Source organism: Carettochelys insculpta, chromosome 22 (genome assembly GCF_033958435.1).
Source record: "Carettochelys insculpta isolate YL-2023 chromosome 22, ASM3395843v1, whole genome shotgun sequence".
NCBI classification, from domain to species: domain Eukaryota; kingdom Metazoa; phylum Chordata; order Testudines; family Carettochelyidae; genus Carettochelys; species Carettochelys insculpta.
The window spans coordinates 6046657-6058925 of NC_134158.1; the positions used below are offsets into that span (position 1 = coordinate 6046657).

The 12269-nt window shown below is 55.6% G+C and overlaps 1 protein-coding gene across 1 annotated transcript; it reads right to left on the reverse strand.

Moving 5' to 3' along the window:
* Positions 1–1852: 1852 nt before the first annotated feature.
* LOC142024659 (uncharacterized) lies at positions 1853–12042 on the reverse strand. The gene is made up of 8 exons (XM_075016812.1): positions 12003–12042; positions 10108–10497; positions 7228–7444; positions 6868–7031; positions 4934–5053; positions 3719–3903; positions 2210–2313; positions 1853–1991 (listed from the first exon to the last, which is right to left on the reverse strand). The coding sequence occupies exons 1-8, from the start codon at positions 12040–12042 to the stop codon at positions 1871–1873; spliced, it is 1341 nt and encodes a 446-aa protein (XP_074872913.1). The 3' UTR covers positions 1853–1870.
* Positions 12043–12269: the final 227 nt, after the last annotated feature.

The following is a 12269-nucleotide window of genomic DNA, read 5'->3' on the forward strand; positions in this document are numbered from 1 at the left end:
CTGTGGGTGCTAGCGAAGGCCCTGAGGCAGCAGAAAGAGGACTTCTTCTGGCGGGTTAAGTTGCAGGTGAAGAGGCAGAGCTGGACGAAAGTATATCTTTAATTGTTCTTCTCCTGTTCTTCTATTAATAAACTTTATAAAAAATAAGTACTATTTACACCTTAAGGCCTTTTAATCACAATAATTACTAATTATTAAAATAAACATCACAAATAAATAAATAATTAACACACTAATTAATAAATATTAAAAAACAAACAACATTTATCAGTGACCTGGATGAGGGGTTGGATTGCACCTTAAGCAAGTGTGCGGATGACACTATGCTAGGGGGAGAGGTAGATACGCTGGAGGGCAGGGACAGGGACCAGACTGACTTGGATAAATTGGAAGACTGGGCTGCAAGAAATCTGATGAGGTTCAATAAGGACAAACATTGTTACAGGCTGGGGTCCAACTGGCTCAATAGCTGTTTTGCAGAAAAGGACCTGGGAGCTGTAGCGGACGAGAAGCTGGACATGAGTCAATGTGCCGGTGTAGCCAAGAAGGCTAATGGCATATTAGGTTGCATGAAGAGGAGCGTTGCCAGGAGATCCAGCGAAGTGATTGTGCCTCTTTATTCGGCTTTGGTGAGGCGGCATCTGGAGTACTGTGTCCAGTTCTGGGCCCCCAGTTATAGGAAGGATGCGGATACACTGGAGAGGGTCCAGCGGAGGGTGACCAAAATAATTAGGGGGCTGGAGTGTGTGACCTATGAAGAAAGGTTGAGGGAATCGGGTCTGTTGAGTCTGCAGAAGCGAAGACTGAGGTGGGACTTGATAACAGCCTTCAACTTACTGAAGGGAGGCTGCAAAGAGGCTGGAGAGAGGCTGCTCACAGTGGTCATGGATGGCAGAACACGGAACAATGGTCTCACGTTGAGGTTGGGAAGGTCCAGTTGAACATTAGGAAAAACTTTTTCACAAGGAGGGTGGTGAAGCACTGGAATGGTCGACCCAGGGAAGTGGTGGAGTCTCCATCCCAGCAGGTGTTTAAGTCTCACCTTGACAGAGCCCCGGCAGGGCTGACCTGATGGGTTTGGTCCTGCCTTGGGTAGGTGGCTGGACTCAATGGCTTTTTTAGGTCTCTTCCAGCTCTTTTGTTCTATGAATCAACAATATTAATAAGAGGGGTAAGAGTCCACGCCCACTCCAACCTGATGCATAACAGTCAGTAGCAAGCGGGAATCACCAGCCGCGACCCAGCAGCTGCCAACCAGCTTCTCTACCAAGAGAGCAGCTCTCACTCGCTCGCCTCGCGCCGCAATTCAGGGGCCAGCTCAGCACACAGCTCCAAGCAGGTGGCTTTGCACCTCCCAAAGTTATTTAGTCCCTGATCTTCATCCCACACATGCATGACAGTAACACCCTGCCACACAGTGCTGGTTTCCCGAGCCCAAAAATGACAGTCTGCCCTGTACGAGTGCTTTGAAATAGCCAAATGCAGTGCCAGGTCATTGCTGTCCCTCTCACTCAGTGTTGTCTACCTCCAAGTCCTCTCCCTTCGACAGTAAGTTCAACACTAGCTCTGCTGCAATGGACTATGTCCTCACAACCCTGAAGAGCACAGCAGCAAAGCGCGAGATCCCTGATTTCTCACAGCAGATGTGGAGAGCGCAGCAACGAATGACAGTTTCACAAATGGCGCAAAAAAGCAGCCAGAAGCCCCTCTAGGGCTGGGAGGCAAAGAGGTGCCTGTTAGGAGCTTTTCCACATTCCCAAGATGCCCTCTGCTCCATTGTGCATTTCCACAGTGCCTAGCCAAAGTAGCTGTTGCCAGGCATGATGGGATGCATATCCAGTGCATTGCTCACCCAAATCAGTCACATTGCTCAGCTTCCTGGTTTCTGTCCTGCTCTGCTGCAGAGCCAGCGGCCTTCCCTGGAGCAGCCTGAGCTAGCAATATTGTTGTTGTTCAAAAAAGCACACTTTTCTCGTCCCATGATTTTAAACCTAAAAAAAACAGTAATAATGATTAGAGTAGGTTAAACCAACAGCAAAAATCCAGCCCTGAGCAATGTGCCCAAAGGTCACAGCACAAGGTGGGGTAGAACCATGAACTGAACCAGATTTCCCAAGTCACAGCCCAGAGCCATAACCACACAGCTGGTCTCCTGTGTTACATGGGAGCTGCCTCAGTTACTGAGCTAACAAAACTAAAAGGAACTCACCAGTTATTGAATTTGGTGCCATTGGTCCATCTCCAGGGTTGATTTGGTTCCCTCCACAGGCCGATCCAATAATCAGCAAGGGCTATATAGCGCATCAGGAAAGTCTGTTAAAAAAGGGAAGTGAATATTTTACATCTGTATTATGCACCATTTCAGGTGTGCCCTGGTTCTCCGAGCTACCAGCAGGGCACTGAGCAGGGGGACCAGGCTGGGAATTCTACACCGATAAACGACAATCCAGGCTCTCAAGCAGCACTTGTCTGCTCCATGAACTACAGGGCAGTTATCCCTGTGTGGGCATCATGCCAAGTCCAGTCTTGTGTATCAAATGGAGCTGGATGGAGACTTTCCCATAAAAAAATTAGAGAAAACGTATTGTTGGCAAAAATGAATTTTTCCACAAATAAATGTCCATTTCACTGACTTTTTTCCCCAATTTTGCACTGAGCAATAATTTTGTTTGTGTCAATTCAGTGTTCCACAGGCCAGTGTTGAACCACCAGGATGCCTCATACCTCCAACCTCCTCTATGCATTGTAATAAGCACTTCAGGCTGGAGAGCTAAGGGGAAATGGCAGCCTAGATTGCATCCTGCCCTTTTCCAGCGGGCTGACCCACCACAGTGCATTCTGGGTGATGTAGTCCAGACACGGCTGCCAGCACTCAGAACAGGGCAATGAATCTTACAGTACCCAGATGGAACCACAGGGGCATTCAGTGCTGAACCATACTGAACCAGAAGGTCTGGGTTTGGCAAACCAAACTGGTTTCATGTGCGAATGTCAAAAGACATTGATCTTACCAAGTGTCCACACCGGACTGTTTCACACCTTTATGGAACTGAACGGGAAGATAAAAGCTGAGTTATTTCAGCCTCTTATCTTGAGCCCGATACCACAACATTTGCTTTTACCCTGAATCTCTCAGACTGGAAATTGCAATTTTCAGGCAAGCTCTGCTGTGCAGCAGTCCCTTGACTCTGCTGTCAGCTGCTTTCCAGGCCTTGGGCGTTCTTAACCCTGCAATTTTTACCGAGAGTCACACGTGTTTTGGTGCTTTTCTTAACATCCAGCTCCTGGAGCCAGGGCCGTACATGTTTCCAACCCTCAAGGATAGTGAGGAAAAATCCCAAAGGGTCAACACTAAAAATCAAACTAGAAGCCCCCAGAGCTGGTTTTTAAAGTCAGGCTCATGGCGTTGTGCTTTCTGATGGTGCATATCTTCCAATGCCTGGGTTAGCAACGCTGCTTCTGTCACATAAATGGGTCTGGGAACCGGCTGGATTCCTCTGCTGGGAATTCCCTGGGAGCTGACAGTGTGCTAACCTGCACCGCTCCAACACGTCGTCCGCGTGTACAGACAGGCCAAAGAGCGGCTGGAGCATTCTGCACGGAGGATGGGAAGTTGTCCTAAATTCAAGCCGCATCTGGGGCCCTGGCAGCCCCAGGACAAGCCCAGCCTAGGCTGCCTTTGTCACCCCCACCCTGTGAGCCCAGGAACTTGTCTCACCAGTTCCTGCGGGGTGTCGATCACAGCCAGGGAGGCGCCGTGGGCAGAGCAGTTGTTCTGGCTGTCGGTCCAGTTTGCTTCAACTTCTGAGAAATAGTAACACTTCCCCAGGTACCCGAGCCAGCCGTCGGGGCAGGCGGCTCCGGGGCAGGCGGCACCAGCTGGGCACAGCTCACATGTCCCTGCTGGAGAGGAGAACGTAGCAGGTGAGAGATCTGCCCGTCTGCCGCTGTAGCCAACAGAACAGCCTCCCCCCGCCCCACCCACAAACACTGACACTAACATGGAAGCCACCCACCTTAGCAAGCTCATCCCCTCTAACAGAGGCCCCTGTGCCCCCCACCCCCGTGACACCAGCTGTGAATGTGGAGCCACGTTCCAGCCCTGGGCTCCTTTGCTGCAGCCCCAGTTTTGCCCCCTGCAGCCGCTGCCAGCGAGACACGACTGCACCTCACATCAGGCACTGCCCCCTCTGGCTGGCCAGGCTGGTGTGTGGGGAGCAACACCCGGGCAATGGGCTGGGCTCAAAACCGTGCTCTGAAAAAAGGCTGGAGGGGCCGAGGCTGCAATTGGTATCAACCAGCCAGTGAGATCCTTATAAACATCCACCAACGGGGCTATTGCTCTGAGCACCCACAGGTGAGAGGCCAGATACAGAACAGGTGCAGCCAGCCAGCAGGTGGCGCTGGTATCTCTGACGGTAACAGCAGAGGGGCAAAGACCCTCTGGGCCCCTTCACGGAGGGGGAGCCGGGGGACTTCCAGGGAAGCTCAGATCCCGGTTCCCATGGAGCCAGCAGCCCCCCCGAGAGACAGGGCCTGGGCCTGTTCCACAGCAAAGCCGAGTGCAGGGCCAGGGCCGGGTGCTCCGGCTGCGTTTGCTGCTGTTCCCAGCTCACTCTCTCAGTTCTACTTAAAGGAGGCTGGTGGGGGCAGGTAGCTGACAGCCAGGCCTAGGTACAGCCCCTCCTGCCAGGCCGGGGTAACAGTGACTCAGGGCTCTGGGGAGCCACGTGAGTTTGGCTGACAGCGGGGTGAGCCGGCGGATGGTGGAGATGGACACTGGGGATCAGAACACCCCACAGAAACACCGAGGGCTCAGCCGGGGTGGAGACGGGGGAGGTGCCGGGGAGGGAGAGAAGTAGGTGAGGTTGTGATGTTTCGAACATCGATTGCAAAGGTGCGGAGGTGGGGTCGGTGTTGGCGCTGCACTCACCTGGCTGGGCTGTGAGGAGGACTGTGATGAAGATGAGGAGGAGGATGCTCAGGATGAGGTTGAGAACCAGGATCTGAACTGCCCAGCGACGTGCCCTTGATTTCAACCCAGCCAGGAAACCTGTCACAAAAGTCACAAATGCTCATGCTGCTGCTGTGGCCGGGAGGACTGGGCCCTGCACGGATTAGCAGCAGCAGCTGGAGCAGGGTTAAAGCATAAGGGTGGGAGGATACTTTGCAAGTTAAGCCAGAGAAACGTAGAGAGCAGGACATGGAAATGTTCCTTCCCAGTGAGGAAAGGTCCTTTTGCCTTAAAGCAGGAAAAAAAGTGGGTTTCAATTTCAGATTTCACGTTTTCCCTTCCAACTGGTTCCAGGGAACATGTGTATCTAGAGAGGGGGAGGGGAACCGTAACATTTTGAATCCAAACCTTATTCTCCTACTTCAAAAGCACAATTCTTCCCAACGTAACTTGTCGCCATGACACCCCACACCACTTTGGAACAAAAAATCGTGGTGGAGAAGCATCAGCCATGTTGAAAAAGCCTTTCCCACCCAGCAGACGTGGGTGGGCGTGGGATCAGCGCTAGTGAGGCGACGAGGCAGGGACTGATGCAGGTGGACCAAAGCAGCGTTTTCCAGAGCGTGGCACCTCTACCACTGCTGGTCTCAAAAGGACTCAAGGGGAACGTGGCAGAAAATAAATGACTAAAACTCAGGAGATGAGCACTGGGATGGGGACACTGATAAGACAAAGTCCCGAAAGGGACATGCCAATGTTTCAAATCACCTAGGCTGGGGCTACACTACAGTTTTGGGCCCCAGAAGGGGCCTTCTGTCGACAGAACTCAGGGGCATCTACACACTTAAAGCAACAGCTCAACAGAGCTCCGCATGAGCCTCGATAGCGTTATCCCTCAAAGATCTGAGGCATAACAAGCTCTCAGACTGCTGCCAGAGGTGCCGTGTAGATGCTTCTGGCGACAGAGGGGGGCTTCTGCTTGGCGGGCAGCCCTCTTTGCAGAGCCGCCATTCCGCTTGCTGGCGCCAGAGGGCAGTGCAGTCTGGCGGCTCTGTCCACAGAGCGAGCTGTGTGTATAGATGCAATCTGATGCCAGAGGTTCTGTCCAGATTTCCCTGCCGACAGATGGTTCAAGTGCAGACACAGCCCTAAGAAACTGTTTTGTTTGTTTTTACAGTGCTACAGAACTGCTGGTTTGTTTTGTTAGGACACAGACTGACGCGGCCACCTCGCTGCCACTATTACATTTGTGTCAGGGTGATCGCTATGATGGAGTGGGGGATACATGTCTGGCTCACAGAGGGTGGGGGGCTCCTGCTGCGGGTAACCTTGGCGACCAGGTACCACCTCTGGACTGCAGACAAAGGAGGAGGTGGAGCCTGATGGGTTTGAATCGGAACTGGAGTTGGAAAGCCATTGGTCTGGGCTGGGAGAGACAAAGGAGGGGGCAAGGCCCCAGCTCCAGGGGCCCCTTGGGCCTCCTCTCCCCAACATGGATTGGGCTGGCTGTCCCTGCAGGCCGCACTGGCTCCTCTGTGAGACACTGTGTCCTGTCAGCTAATAAACTTGCTGTTCTCCCACGGAGCGAGAGTCACTCCTGCCTGCGGACAGGGAGCAGAGCTTGGAGATCCCAAACCCCATCCCATAGCCATGTTAATCTGTATCTTCGAGAACAAGAGGCCCTGGGGCACCTTATAGACCAACAGATATTTTGGAGTATGAGCTCTCGTGTACAAAGACCCACTTTACATTTGGGAAACATGGATCCCTGATCTAAAGACAGAGCCAAAGGCCTTGGCTGACTCCCGTGTCCTTTACATGGACCAGCCACTAGAGGGACACAGAGGCCCGCGCTATCAGAGCCACTTGGGAAGAGGAGGTGGGAGGAGCCCAGGGGGCAGCTGGGGCTGTACCTGTAGGACCAGTCGTGCTTCTCTTCCCACCCTGGGAAGCGATGGTAACACGAGTGTCTCTGTTTTGGTTCCACTGGGTGTTCTGGAAACCCAGAAGTGGGTCTGGCTCCGTCTTCTCAGCAGTACATGACCTGGTTCCCGTCTCTTGTGTCTTCAAAATACTTCTGGTGTTCAAAACGGGAGACAAGTTCACCTGAACCCCCATTCTGCAGCCAGCGGTAGCTATACCCTGGTCACCAGGGGTCTGGCTGCGCCAGCAGCGCCCTTCCCAAGGACAGCTTCAAAGCAGTTCCCTCAACTGCAGCCCAGGTGCAGTTTGGCTACGTGGGGTGATCAAAGAAACACACTTTCCAATCTAACCTGTTGGCGAGTTTTGCCCGAATACCCCACCCAGCCAGGCTGGGTCTGGGACGTATGGAGATGAACAGTTTCAAAGCTCTTCTGGTTGCTACTTTTATCCCCAGGGCCAACCAGACCTTGGCAGGTGCTGACCAAACCAACTCCACATCACTGAATGGTCCGCGCCGCGTTTCTCTTCTCTTCACCACTGTGCGGTGAGTCTGGGTTCGAGGTTTTCCTGCGCAGAGAATTGTTGAGTCACTCAGGCTGCCTGGTGTCATGTTTATCTGCCCAGCCCCAGCCCTGCCCATTGGAGTCCTGCTCTGAAGCGATTGACGCATGATGGATTCCAGAGCATCCGACAGGCACAGGGAGGCACACGCTGGGCTGGGCTCAGTTCCACATACAAGGAGTGGGGCCAGACTTCCCCCTCCCCCCCAGCTGGTGTGACCTGTGTCAGCACCACCAACACCACTGATCCCAGCCCCCGCCTCCCCACGGCTGTGAATCGTCCATCTCTCCAGTGGGGCCAGCCCCCCAGCTCTGATTGGTGGAGTGTGTTGAGAGTTGCAGCTGACACAGCAGAGGGGCAGGAATCCTCACTGCCCCTTGGGCAAGCAGGGGCCAGAAGTTCATAGGGCTCCATTTCAGAACCTGGAGCAGTTCAGGCCAGTGGGTCCTTCCCACTTGCTTCCCTCGGGTGAGGTGCGGGTTGTGGTGCCCTTAAACATTCCGGGGGGCCTTGGGACAGCAGCAGAGCTGCCAGATGAGCAGAGCTGAAGGCAGCTGCCCATCTCCAACCACAGCCAGCACCAGGTGCTTCCATGGGAGGGGAGGGCCACGACTCCCCCGCCCCCACGCTGGACAGCAATGGAATAACCCACCCCCTGGTTAGAAGCTGGGGCTGGTACCTGGCCATAGGAGGGCTCAGAGCCCTTCCCACTGCAGGCTATTGGGTAATCATCCCTGTAAATGCCAAGGGCGGGTGTCAGAAAAGCAGAGAGTGCCACAGGCTAGCAGGCCTGGGGTGGGAATGTATTTCATTGCATCACATTGGCATTTGCTGTCTTTGAGTTGGGGGCATGGGTCAGGCCTGGCTTTTGCAGCTGTGCAATTATCATGGCTGGAACTGCAGATCTAAGATCCACTTTCAGGGCTGGTCTAGACCTGCCCTTAGACTGTTGTGAAGTTACTGGTCCGGAAGAAAAGTTTGCTGTTAGACTGCTGAATAGGAGGGAGTTTATCATGTGGCACTCAAATCACCAGCATTTTAGCCACAAGTAAATTTTAGTTCTGTTTTCCATCAGCACAGTAGAGTGAAAGTAAATACAAATAAATACACCCAATACAGTGTAATTTACAGTGCACAGTGCAGCAGCTGTTGGTAAATAAAGCACCCTGAAGACATTTTTGTTTCTTAATATCTAACCTTGTATTTCCTTAGTGCATTGCAAGCTGTACTTCTCCATTACCCAGAATATTTGAACATCTGGCAACCTGCCAGTGCCAGGGGCTACTGGATATGGGGGAGTTTACAGCACCTAAGATCCAGTTCATCACTACTAGCCTATATATAGTCTTACCTGAAAAGCCCTGAAGACAAAGACTGGAACATTTTGCAATTCAATAAAGCCCCGAGAAGCACGATTTTGATTGGAGCTTAACGCACATTAAAGTGCAACTCAAAACTGCTCCTCCCCCTCCGGCCCCCAGTTCCAGCAGCTGTCTGGGCTCCCCAGCGGGGAGAGCCCCATGTGCAGACAGGGGCTTGAAGCACCTTCTCTCCCAGCTGGGGGCAGCTGGAGCCCCTGGCTGTGCTGCTTCTCCCACCCAGAAGAAGCAGGAGGCTGGAACAGCACCAGGGAGCAGCAGAGCTCTGCAGAGGCTCCCCCATCCCCCCCGGGCAGTTCCTGGGATCTCCCCAACCCCCGCCCAATTTGAGACACACCTCTGTGCATATGGGGGGCGGGAGAAGAGAGGAGAATTACTGTATTGTTTTTGTCTTAAGGGTTTCACAGCAAAGTCCCAGAGGGTGAGTAACTGTAGGGAGATTCACACCTCCTAGAGCTGGAGGAAACATTGGGGGGGTGGGGGGGTCATTGAGTCCAGTCCCCGGCCCTCTTGGCAGGGCCAAGCACCAGCCTGTTATTTGGGGGGCCCAGACCCCAAATGGGCCCCTCCAGGGCTGAACCCAGCACTGGGTTGAGCAGGGCAATGCAGGAGCCACTGAGCTGTCCCGCGTCCCCCCCCAAGGGCCGTTCCCAGAAACCCTTTACAGTGCAGGCATGTGGGGGGGGGGGTGTTTTCACCCCACGGGCTCCACTCCCAGTTCTCATTAACCCTTTCACACCCGCTGCACCGCTACGTCCAACTGCCTCTAGGGCCAGTGAAACCGCGGCCCACGTCTGCGGACCATTCCCGCCTCGGGCCGGAGACAGAAGCCGCAGCGGGACGGGGAGGGGGGGCTGCCGAGCTCCTGCAGCGATGTGACGCCCCGGCCCCGGCTGCCGCCCCCGGGGGTGCGAAATGACCCCGGGTCGGAGCGCTCCGCTCGCCGCCACACACCCGGCACCGTCCCCGGCCAAGGGCTCTGCGGGGCCCGCCCGCCCCGCGCTGCCAACCCGACCCCGACCCCGAACCCGAACCCCGGCCGGGCCGCAGGGGGGTCCCGGCAGGACACGGGCTCAGACCCGCCCCGCGCGGAGCGGAGCGAGCGGCCGGGCCCAGCCCCGGGGTGGGGGGGGGGTCGCTCTGCCCCGGCCCCAGCGCGCAGGGCCCGACCCGGGGGCGCTGCAGGGGAAGGGGGGAGCGAGCGGACCCCGCCCGCTTTGCAGCTGCGTCACCTCCCCCCGCCCCCGCCGGAGCCGCCCGGCCCCCTCCCCTCCGCGCAGCGCCGCTCACCTGGCCCGGGCCACGGACTGCAGCGCGCGGTGCCGCCGCGGGGTTTTATCTGCAGCCGCTGCGAAAGTGAAACGCCCACGTCTGCTCCGGGGCGGGAGGGGCCCCCAGGGAGGCGGCTGCAGCCGGAGGCGGCCCTGGCCCGCCGGTAAATGCCCCGTCCGGCTCTCGGGGCGGGGCGGGGGGCGGTGACTCTTGAGCCGGCAGCGGAGCGGATCGGGCCCGTGGCTGCGCTCGGTGTCCCGGGGCCGATCTCATAAAGCCGGAAGGGACCTTGGGAGGCCCCCGAGTCCCGTCCCGTCCCCTCCCCCGCGGGGCCGAGCGCCGCTCCCGCAGGGGGTTTCTGTGAAGTCTGTTGGCTCCAGCCCGCTAATGGCCCCTTCAGGGACTGGGCTCACAGCCCGGGTTTCTCAGGCCGATGCTCTGTCCGCTCAGCTGTGCCTCCTTGTAGCCTCCGGCCTCGTTTAGGTGGTTGCACAGTGGACCCCCAGCTTGTGCAGGGGTCGCTCTTGCTCTGAGTGGCAGGTAGCCCAGCGCCAGGCACCAGCTCCCCATCACTCAGCGACGTTAACCCGAGATACACGTAACTCGAGTGCGCATCTCTCGGGGGTCTACTGTAAAGTAAACTCCTGTTCACCCAGTATCCGATCAGCCGGAGCTCTCAGGTAACTGTAACAGCGGCAAACCCTGAGCCGTGGCGCAGCTTCCTTTACTTTCCTTCAGACCGGCCCAGGGTGCTGCGCAAGGCCCCCCGAGGCTGAGCGGGCTCTGCCGCCTGGAGTCAGCCACCCCGCAAGTGTCTCCTCGCGCTGCTCAGCCACCTCCACCACCCCGCAAACGGCTCCTGCTCTCCCCACCAAAAGGTGAGGGGGAGCTGGCGCTTGGGGGTGGGAGGAGATGAATTTTCTTCTTTGGGGGCCGCTGACCACTGCCTGGGCCTCGCCCCAGCCCCCTCCATTAACTGAGTATTTTAATGTCCAGCAACCTCCCGGTTCCTTGGCTGCTGGATATCGAAGCGTTTACCGAGGGTACTGCTGTGTTGCCAACCTCTGCAGTAAGACGGTAGCCCTGGTACGTTTGAGTAAACGTGATGTTTGTGAGCAGATTCAGCTGAAAAAAGTGGTTGTGCTGTGGAAGTGTCTCCCTGAAGTGTGCCGTGTGACTGCCGAAGTTGGGAGCCACCGATCTATGGCAATAGCTCCCCCGTTTCCTTTCACTGGGAAGACAGATGGGCACCTGCTCCCCCCACCCGTCAGTCTGAGAGCTCCTCAGATGGGATCGCAGATGGCACACGTCCTTTTAGGGAAGAGAGGAGCAGTCAGTGGAGATGGGCTGGAGCTGCTGTCCTTTCTGTTAAAGTCCAAGCCCAGCTCATCCTGGGTGCTGGTTGGGTGCTGACATCAGCCTGGCCTGGCCTGGTCAGGGCAGGAGATCTCTCCAAAGTAGGATGCAGAAGGCCTGGGGTCCCAGGAGAGGATGGGGCTGTCAGGGCAGTCGCCATGGTGGCTGTCACTCCTGTAGCCAAATTTTCACCCCAAAACCTTTTCAAGGCCCCTCCCAGATTCAGAATAGCCGCCACCCCCCTTACTTTGTTTCCCTAGTGAGGCCGATTTTCCAACAGTGACCTAGGGACAGATGATGTGGAAAAAGCTGAAATAATGTGGGGTTTTTTGCCTTTGGCTTCACAGACAAGGTCAGCCCCCAGAGTGCTGCACTGGGCAGGCAGCACAGCATGGGAAGGAGCTGGGCAGCCCTGAGTGGGGAAAGAACAGGTTAAGAACTGTTTTGAAAAACTAAACACACACAAATCCGTGGGTCCGGATTTAATGCATCCAAAGTTACTGAGGAAGTTGGCTGATGTGATCGCAGACCATTGGCGGGTATCTTTGAAAACTCACCGTGATCGGGGAGGTCTCGGACGATTGGGAAAAGGCACATGTAGTGCCCATCACTAAAAAGGGAAGAAGAAGAGTCAGGGGACCAGTCAGTGTCACTCGTTCCCTGGAGAAATCATGGAGGAGATCCTCAGGGAATCCATTCTGAAGCACTTGGACAGGAGGAAAGTGATCAGGAACAGTCCGGGTGGATGTACCAAAGTCATGCCTGACAGATCAGATTGCCCTATATGATGAGGTAACTGGCTCTGGAGATGGGGCGGGCGGTAG

Coding starts and splice junctions, on each gene's coding strand:
- LOC142024659 (XM_075016812.1), bottom strand. CDS start 12,042: ATGTGCCTTTTCCCAATCGTCCGAGACCTCCCCGATCACG. Junction 10,498..12,002: donor CCGAGACCTCCCCGATCACG/GTGAGTTTTCAA, acceptor CCGGGCTGTGAG/CCCAGTCCCTGAAGGGGCCA. Junction 7,032..7,227: donor CGGGCAAAACTCGCCAACAG/GTTAGATTGGAA, acceptor TTTGAACACCAG/AAGTATTTTGAAGACACAAG.